Source organism: Harpia harpyja, chromosome 1 (genome assembly GCF_026419915.1).
Source record: "Harpia harpyja isolate bHarHar1 chromosome 1, bHarHar1 primary haplotype, whole genome shotgun sequence".
Classification (NCBI taxonomy): Eukaryota; Metazoa; Chordata; class Aves; order Accipitriformes; family Accipitridae; genus Harpia; species Harpia harpyja.
This window is the reverse complement of record NC_068940.1, coordinates 32406090-32416029: the sequence shown is the minus strand read 5'-3', so window position 1 is coordinate 32416029 and position 9940 is coordinate 32406090. Positions and strand designations below refer to the sequence as shown.

General features: G+C 41.9%; 1 protein-coding gene across 1 annotated transcript; it reads left to right on the top strand.

Moving 5' to 3' along the window:
- Positions 1–2341: 2341 nt before the first annotated feature.
- Positions 2342–8590, top strand: MRGBP (MRG domain binding protein). The gene is made up of 5 exons (XM_052785887.1): positions 2342–2610; positions 3225–3346; positions 3901–3982; positions 5944–6018; positions 7090–8590. The coding sequence occupies exons 1-5, from the start codon at positions 2379–2381 to the stop codon at positions 7278–7280; spliced, it is 702 nt and encodes a 233-aa protein (XP_052641847.1). The 5' UTR covers positions 2342–2378; the 3' UTR covers positions 7281–8590.
- Positions 8591–9940: the final 1350 nt, after the last annotated feature.

The window sequence follows — 9940 nt, the reverse complement described above, 5'->3', positions numbered from 1 at the left end:
AGGGGAACTAAATTGTGCATGTCTTACACAGCTGCTACCTGCTTAAAACACAAAGTAAGTTTTAAACTTGAACGAGAGGAGGGTAAATTTTTCAGAATCTGAAAAATCTGTTCAGTGAGGGGGAACAAAAACATCTAAAATGTAAAGGGAGAAGAATTTAAGTCTGGTCCGAATCCAGGTAGAGGCTGTATGTGGCATTATTATAGGCTCCCATATGTTTCCTAGAGGCATTGAAAGAGACAACGCAATTTAGACACAGGGAAATGTAATTATTTGTGATTGAAACAAAATAGCAGGCAGTTTATGCATATACTCTTCCTGTTGAATTAACATTATTCTACTGAATTCTTTTCATATGCTATTGTACTTTCAGAGGTAGCCATATGTTTTTTCACATTCTGTTTCACATGCTACTTTTTTTAGTCATCAGAACTTAACGACATAAAAATTGCTATCTGACTTGACACGGTTATTCCCTCTTGATGATAGTCTTTAAGTAGAAGCATAATGTGACAGATGAGAGTGCTGAAGCTCAGTGTTTCAAACAGACTTAAAAATAATAATAAAAAAAAATTATTCCTGCAAAACTTTGAAAATGGGGGAACAATTTTTATACTCTGTAATTTATTTGCTTTGCTTTCTTCCTTCATTTTCCTACGCCTAGAAACATGTGTATGAAAACAGGAATTTAGTTTTTCAGGAACTCATTTACTGCTGCTGTGTAGTCATCACAGGAAATCATAACCCTCTCTTTCGGCAGCAGCTTAAGATTAGGTAGCAGCAAAGATCAAATAAACATTGGATGATTAAACAGGTCTCAGACCCATACTGGATTTAGGGCTGGATTTAACTGGAAATTCGAGATCGGCAAAATCTTGTTGATAGATAATTTTGGCTCAAAATGGGGAAAGTAGCGTGAAGCCTGAACTGTGTAAAGGCAGGTTCGGCACAACCAGGACATAGGTACAGAGGTGACAGTAGGCAGAAGAAATATTTCTGGAGATTCATGTAGTCTCGATGCAGAAAAGTCATTCCAGCAAGATCTCCGTCAGTCTGAATGGACCTCGCACAGAAACAGTTATTCCTGGAAAATCTCAACAGCATCTAAACAAGACTGGAGTGAAACACTCCTTCCCACGTCGAGAGACTAGCCTAAACCCCACTGGAAATGAGGATTTGTACTCAGGCATCCACATCCAGGACCCACACCACCAAACTTCCCAAGGCTTCACACGTGAGGTTTTGGGTTTAACTCATTTCAAGTGTTTACTTAATGTTAGATTAATCTGTTTCGGGTATAAGCCTTACATCAAGCCCCAAAGAATTATATGAGTCAGGTTAATTCTTTGGGTATCAAAGGTACAGAAAGTCTTCCATTTCAGAAAATTGCATCTTTCCCTTCCTGCTTTTTATTATTTGGATAATTTGCATGAAAATAATGTCTCTTTGCCGGTGCGTTTTTGCCCCCACTGCTTTATTATTCACTCAGAACAGTCACTCTTTGCGCATGATGTCATTGTTATTTGCTATTGAAATAATTTTAATGTCACAAAAAGGATTAAAATTTCAAGTGAGGAGTGAGCAATAGGAAAACCTTATCACCTAAGCAACAGAAGTCCCGTTTCATGCCTGTGTGTCTAATTATACCTAACAAGGCAAAAAAAACCCTGTCACGGAGGGAATGATACAGTCTCTTTCTTCCCAAACAAAATGGTTTTTTTACACCTTAAATGATGGGCAAAGCTGGTGAGTTCTGCATTTTTTAAACGTACCAGGTGTAGTTATTTGTTAAGCATCAACGCCAGGTTGATATAAGACGATCCTGTTGTGACAAGGACGAGCGGTTTGGGGGCTTTTGCAGGGCTCGGGACCTTTCCCCAGCGCAATCTTCCATCTTGGCAGCTCCTCGTGCCAAAGGAGGACGGGGCAGGAGGGCGAGCCCTGAGGTGACCGAGGCTTCCCCCGGCCCCGCTCTGCCCTCCGCAGTGCCGCCTTCCCAACCCTCCGGTGATCTCAAATGCAGCAGAACAGCCTTAGGGAGCCCATTTGGGATGGCGGCGTTGTCCTGCCTCCATGACTCGCCGCAGAAACCCTAACGCTTGACGACGCTCGGCAAGAAGCTTCTCGGAGGCACCCGGCGGCCTCCTCCCGGCCCTGAGGGGACGGGCTCGCTCCCCGGCTCACGCCTCCGGCGCTACGAGCGCTGTTCGACCCAAACCTGAGGTAACCCCCCCCCCAAAAAACCTCCCCCTGCCCCAGCACGAAGGCCACAAGGGGCCTTCCCCCTCCCCGGCCTCGCCTCGCCCCGCGGCCCGCCACCCCCTCCTCCCGGCCGGCAGGAGCCGCTGCGGGCGGCGGCAGCGGCAGGCGGCGCGGCGATGGGCGAGGCGGAGGGCGGCTCGGCGGCCGCTGTGGAGAAGCCGCCGCTGCCCGCGGCCGGGCCGGGGGCCGCCGCGGCCGTCGCTGCCGCCGCCGCTGCCGTTGCGGCCGCCGCGGCGGCAGCGGCCGCCGCTCCGGAGCCCGGCGCGCCGGCGGAGGAGGCGGTGGTGGTGTGGAGCCCTGAAGTGGAGGTTTGCCTTTTCCACGCCATGCTGGGCCACAAGCCCGTAGGTGAGAGCAAGGCCGCGGCCCAGCCGCGGCCTCGAGTAGCGGCGTTGGCCGGGGAGGAGAACCAGGCGCTGGGCCCTGGAGCGGCAAGCTCCGGGCGGGCCCCCCCCCCCCGGGGCCGGGGGGCTAGCGGCCCGGCCGCGCTGCGGTGCTGCCCCTAGTGGCCTCCCGGGCCCGCTCCCGCCGCGGCAGCCGGCCGAGGGGCCCCGGGGCTTCTCCCGAGCGTGGCGGGGCCTGCGGGGGAGGAGGCGCCGTGCCCTCCCGGCCTCCTCAGCCGCCCTTCCCGGGGACACAGAGCCCGCCCGCCTCTCTCCCCCATGCTGTCCCCTTTCCTGACTCGCTGCCTTACAGTTTCCTTCGGTTTTTTTTCACGCGGCCTCTCAGAAAGCTCTGGCTGCGGCCACGTGTCAGCATTCCCCAGTGGGGCACCCTCAGCCCCTCTCCAGAACAGCACCTGTAATGTAGGGTGAAGTAACAGCCAGGCAGGGCTGCCCAGATTGCCATGTGTTTCTCCTGTAATGTATGATTTCCTTGTAACGGTAGGATGGGGGGGTTTTTAATTGTGTGGCATAAATAAAACTGTTAGTAGCGTTAATTGCATTGAGTTCTTCCCCCAGGTGTGAATCGCCATTTCCACATGATTTGTATCCGAGATAAATTCAGCCAGAATATTGGACGGCAGATTTCATCCAAAGTGATTTGGGACCATCTGAGCACCATGTATGATATGCAAGCTCTTGTGAGTATAAAGGGTTGATGCAGCCACGTTCTTATTTCTTAGAGTTCAGGAGTTTTGACAGGCCAAAATCACTGGGCCTGTCATGCCTTTCATGTTACTTAGAGTTTTGTGTCGGTCCAGTGAGTTGATGGGGTTTTCCCTGTATAAAATACATCAGGTGGGAGACAAAAAAAACCTGCAGTGCTTTGGTTTTGGTTTTTTTTCCATACTGTGTTCTGACTTTGTTTATTAAAGTTGCCTAAATGCTGATCCAGCAAACGTTTACATAGGTACTTAAGTGTCAAATAAGGAGGTTATAGTGTATTTACATAAGAATTTGCCATGGTTGGTGTCCAGAAGTGATCTCAAATAGTCATGAGTCATGATCTCAAATATCTTGACCTTAGTAATGAGTTTGACATCAGGATCCTCCTGATTCTCTAATGTCTGAAGTGTCTTGTTAAGAATTATTTAGCTACTAATTGCATGTAAAATAGAAGTTGAGATTGCACTTCTAAATCCAAATCAAAGTTTTTACCAAGGTCATTCATAGATGTCTGTCTTTTCTTTCTAAGCACGAGTCTGAGATTCTTCCATTCCCTAATATAGAGAAGAATTTTGCTCTTCCTGATGAAATGATTCAAGAAGTGAGAGAAGGTAAGATGTGATAGCAGTCTCTTATTCTTGGTAGCTCTAATCTCATCTCAGAATGGATGGTTACCAAAACTCCCTCCAAAAAAGAACGTAACATGGCAGTCCAAGGCCGTTCTTTCAGACTGGTGTGTTAGGTGTATCAGGAAAAGGAAGTGTTAAGCAGATACAAGTTTATCTCATGAATTTTTAATCAGCTGACTGAAGGAAACGGTCACAGAGAGGGTCACACCGCTTGTGCTGTTTATACTCTATCAGCCTGTGTGATTGACCACTGTAGGAGACAGGCTAGTGGGAGAGATAGACCGTTGGTCAGATTCCACGCAGTATTTCTTATATTCTTAAATGTAATGTAGATAGGACACTAATATAGCACAAAGAAGTTCTATTTATAGTAGACTCATCTATTCATCTATCATCATAATAGTTTAGATTCATCTTCTACTTCTGGGTATACGCAAAAGCTTCATGTGCTTCACTGATACTAGTTTGCAGAGTGAAAGGCAAAATGTGGTTCTTTGCAAGGTGATCAGTAGTTTATTGTGGGGTTTTTGCACTTTCTTGAGATGGCTGTAATACTACATCAGACCATAATTTTTGCTAAAATAGATGATCTGCACACTTGAATGTGGTTCATTTTGTAGCAAGATCATGTTTTTCTAAAGAGTAGGAGCTATGGAGATGATGAAAATAACATCTTCTGCATATAATTTGGATAAAATAATATTTCTGTGATAAAATTTTCTGTATGAATGATGATATAAGGCAGTTAAATAGCAATTCAGCTAATGTTTAAAAACATACACCAGGAATATACTTGACTGAAGAGCTGCAGTTTAATAGCTGCAGAAACTTGCTTTTTGGCCATGGACTTGCACCTTATGCTGATATAACCATCTCGGTTTTGGGCAATTACTATTTTTAATATGGTTCATATGTCTTATTTTTAAAAGGTTTACTATTTTTTAATGTCTGATGATAGATTTTTTGTGAGTTTTTTTTCTGTAGTTGTGTTAAAATTGATTGAAAACAAAAAATGTTTGGAGGCGTTTGTATAGATTCACGGTGGTTTCACTGCCCTGTGAAATCAGCTCTTTGTGTTTTTACCTTCTTGGGATTCAACTACCTAGTTCTTTCAATCTCTCTCATTCATGATAAGCCTATCTGTATTGTCTAATCTCATAGAAATATGCAGCAGTTTGGCAGAAATCTTAGGTTGAGCAGTGAGAGCTGGATTTTCAAAGTTGAGCTATATGTGTGTTACTTAGTACTGTTATCCAAGGTAGGAGCTAGGAAGTTCAAGCATCTGCCAAAGAAGTTCTTGGGATATTTTAAACTACAGTGGAATGCTTCTCAGTGATAGGACGAGAGGAAATGGCCTCAAGTTGCGGCAGGGGAAGTTTAGATTGGATATTTGGAAAAATTTCTTTACTGAAAGGGTTGTCGGGCATTGGAACAAGCTGCCCAGGGGAGTGGTTGAGTCACCATCCCTGGAGGTATTCAAAAAGCGCGTAGAGAAGGCACTTCAGGACATGGTTTAGTGGGCATGGTTGACAGTTGGCCTCGATGATCTTAAAGGTCTTTTCCAACCTAAATGATTCTATGATTCTATGATTACTAGGTACACTAAACTTTACGCTAAAAATTCAGTATAAAACCGTAATATAGCTAGGACATTGCAATATGTTTTGCCTTTTTACCGTTTCACTTTCCTCCTGTTAGTAACTTCAGTGGAACTTTTTGACATGTGACATCATCTTGTTCAGTGCATTTACCCTACATTATGCTCACAGTATGCCTGGACTGTTAGCTACGTTTCTCTGTCACAGTGCTAAGGAACCTTTACTGCTGAATGTTGCACTGAGTATTTGTTAGCATTATGCACATATGCTGAGGCTACTAATCTGGAAAAAATATATATGGTTCTTTAAACCCATCTAACCGTTGCCTAACAATCCTTTCTGTAGGAAAAGTAATGATAGAAGAAGAAGTGAAAGAGGAAATAAAAGAAGAGATGGAAACGCATGCAGGTCCAGAAGAAGGTAAATTTGTAACTCTCTACTGTGTGATACAAGATTAAAAAACAACTGTAACTCTGAGAAATTAATGTTAAAATGTAAATCCCAAATCTGGTGTATGTTGTGATTTGTATTCAGACTTAGCATATGCTCATGCCAAGAACTAGAGTAATTTAAGAATGCACAGAGTAAGCAGTTGCCAATATCTGGTACTTCAAAAGATTTTTCCTTTGCTCCTAATTCATATGTACAAAGTTGTATAGCTTTGGAGTTTTTTGGTTTTAATATGTACTTGACAAAACCCTGGGAGTCTGAAGTAATCTAAGAATCTCTGAAAGAAAGTTGAGTCCAGTTTTAGCGAACCTAAATACTCTGTGTTAGGATCTTTGTAGTCACGGGGGAAAATAGGGCCTATAAATCAAAAATGATTGTAAGATTGTATGCTTAAATGGGAAGGCGGGCGGAGTGTTTTTTTATTTTATTTTATTTGCATTATCTTTCTTCTTTTAAATATAAGGCTTATTTTGCTAACACTTTGTTGTAGAACAAAGTCAAATGTGAACGGTAGGGATTCTGCTATTTACCTTAACAGACCGAGCCAACTGTAAACTATATAATTTCATAATATTTATATCACAGAATAAGTGGTGGTTTAAGATTGAGTGTAATAAAAGATCTAAAAATGTATTTTTAAAATATATTAAATTTCACATTTTGGGTGTTCAGTTTTAAAATCTATCTATAATACCAAATGTAATGACTGTTGCTGATAATAAGTTTCATAGATTGGTCCTATGTTCTGTAAGTGTTCCTATTAAGTATTTTAATTTTAAGTGCTGTTTAATTCCACTTAATGAATTTCACTTTTAGCCTGTCAAAGTACATGCCTGTCTTTAAACCAAATAATAAAAGCAAGATGTGCCTTTCTTACAGATTTTTCCTTTAAAAGTGAAAGTAATACTTAAATAGTCATTAAATATGCTGAGAATTGATTGGTTTGAAAAGTTTTATGTAATATAAAGAAATTTGTTATCACTTCTTGTTTGCCTATGTGTATGACTCTGATCTGGAATCATTACTTTGATCCTATTTCAGTTTTTGCACCCTCTGGAAGTTTAGGAAAAACAACTGAAAAGCCAAGCAGCAAAGAGAAAGAGAAAACTTCATCAGATTCTGGGTCCAAAGAAGGATCTGATAAGAGGAAGCGCAACAGAGTCACTGAAAAGGTCTTAAACGCAAACAGTAATCCTTCCAGTCCAAGTGCTGCAAAACGACGCAGAACATAAAGCAAGCTGTGAAAGAGAGAAGTAATAAACTCTGGAACGTGAGGAGGGAACAGTAAAAACGAGTAGCAGCATAGTCGCTACATAAACTTTTTGAGAAGGGGAAAAGATATCTAAGCCAGGTATTGAAGAATCTGCACATTGGCTTTATACATGCAAGACTTCGTCTGTCTTTCCTGATGTGTTTTCTAGTCAGCAGTGAGTAGCTGAGCGATGGCTGCCTTCTCAGGGCACTGGGGGAGAAAGCTGGCAGCATTAAGAGTTTATGCGTATGTAACAACTCCGGTGGTTGCATTTCAAACAAGTAACACACTCTGTGTCAGCACAGTTCATGAAACAAGTGCTCAGTGAAACATGGAGCCTCAGTTCACAAAAAGCATAGGTTATTTCTGTAAATTTTGGATTGTTTTTTCTGCCTTTGCTTTGTTGCTGTCTTTGAATATTACAGACCCTCTGTGGGTAATGTTGTTTGGCCATTTGACTTACTGCAAACAAAGCGTTTGTATCAAATGTCTGAATTCGTTGGTTCAGTAAAACTAAAATTCTTTTAAATACAGGTAACTACTGAGTTGAAGTGTTCTTTCACTCTGTTTGCTGGAGGAACCTTTACTTCTTTCACCCTTAGTGACGTAACATTTTCCAGTCTTTTTAAGTGTATATACTGTAAGTGAAGTGAAAATGACAATGCCCCTAGGCAGGATAATTAATAAGTGTCCTAAATAAAATATCCAGTGATGTCACATGGTTTTGTAAGGGATCAGCTGAGCCGTGCATGAACCTGGAGATGTTGCCTCATCCATTTGTAATATAGGAGTATATAACAGTGGGTTTTGTACTTCATTATTTATTTTTTTAATGCAGTTTTAGTAGACCTTAATGGAATTGGTATTCCAAAATGTTAATTTCATTTTACAACTTAAGAATCTTACTGACATTGTAATGGTTATCTTTAATATGCTAGAATATTAAGATTTTATGAAGTTAACTATTTTTGTGTTGTGAAAAGATGGATCGCAATCAACAAACGTTAAATGGTGAATGAAGTAGGCTGAAATGTTACTGGATTTGTTTCACCATATTAACTATCAGTTAATAAAAAGAAGAATTACTTCTTAATCTGTCAGTGTTGCCTTCAAGGTGAGGAACTTAGGAATCTACTAGTTTTTGCTTTTATTCTAGGTACGTAGCCAAGTTCTTGTCTGCCTTATTTGCTTCAGTTGTTTTATAGCAAGAATAAATTTGACTTGTTTTTATTTTACTAAATGGTAGTTGTTGTGTAACTTGATTAAAATTTGGCCCAACTTATTCTGAAAGTTATTTAGGTATCTTGTACCTTTAGTGAAAGTGGTCAAAAGTGCCTACCTGGGGTTTGGTTTGTTTTTTTTTTTTTTTTACTAACTTTGCCTGGATCTTACAAAACTACTACCCTGTTATTTCTATAAGATACTTGATAAGAAATCCTGGCCTGCTGAACTCAGGAGGCAGGTTGCTGCGAGCTTCCAAACTAGAGGATTTTCTCTGTTCTGACTAGCATAATGCAATTGTGAAGTACTGAGTTGAGAAGGTGAAGTTTTTGTTGCAGTCTTTTGGAAGCTCACCTGTGCACCCTCTCGTACACACTGGTGAGCTCTAGAAGGTCAGAACTCTGCCGGGATGGCAAGCTCACTGTTTTAGGGTCTGAGATAGCTGGGCATAAACAAATTCCAAACCAGAACGTATGAAAAGTTTAGTTTATGGAGAGTTTAGTGCTGTGCTCTGATAAGCCTTGCAAAAAGTCTGTGAGATACCTGCCAGCTGGAGAGCTCCATGGAGCTCTAGTTTGTGGGAGAGATGCTGCAGGAGTCTCAGAGGTTTTCTGGGTGGGTAGAAATTGAACTTTTATGACCTTATGGGAGGAAGCTCCTGGTTTTAATTTTGATGTTTAAGAAAAACAATTTATTTTGAATGATCAACTTCCTAGCAGTTGTAATTGGTCACTTAGAGATCTGTCATTGGAGTGAGTGCTGACAGACGAATGCTTCTGTTCAGTTTTGCTGTTTCCTTAAGAATTAAAGTGCTGGTTACTTTGTTGTGACCTACATAGATCTTGGCCATAAAGTGCAGACTTTGTGACTTTCAAGTCTCACAGCATTGTGGGTAAATCCTTTTCATCCAAGGGATTGTAGTCTAAATTTTTTTGCTGTACCAATGAAACGTTTTTTATAGCTTAAAGTAGAAATGCGTCAACATTAACATGTACTGGTGCAATCTCTCAATACCATGTTTGAAGCAGGGAAAGTCCATTTGGGATTTCACGGTCATTCCAGCAACACGGATTTTTTAGGAATGTGTTGGTTGCTAAGTTAGGTATTTGGAAAACGTAAATGCGTTAAAAGACCTGGGTTGCTGCAGCTCTCTTTTCCTCCCTTCCCTTTCACCAAGTCCTAGCTTTTTGGGAAGATTGTTCTTTTATTCATTTTCCGTCCTACGGACGGAGCACGTTTTCAACGTGCGAAGAGGTTAAATACACAACTCTTGCTGAATTCTTTGCTCTGAAGGAAAGAGGAAAGCTCCCCTTACCACCAGTATCTTGCTTCCGATCAATTTGTGCGCTCGGGGAGGGGGGAGGCATAGCCTTCCAGCGCCGTGGTGGATGGAAAAGAGCAGAATTATGTTTCCCTCTC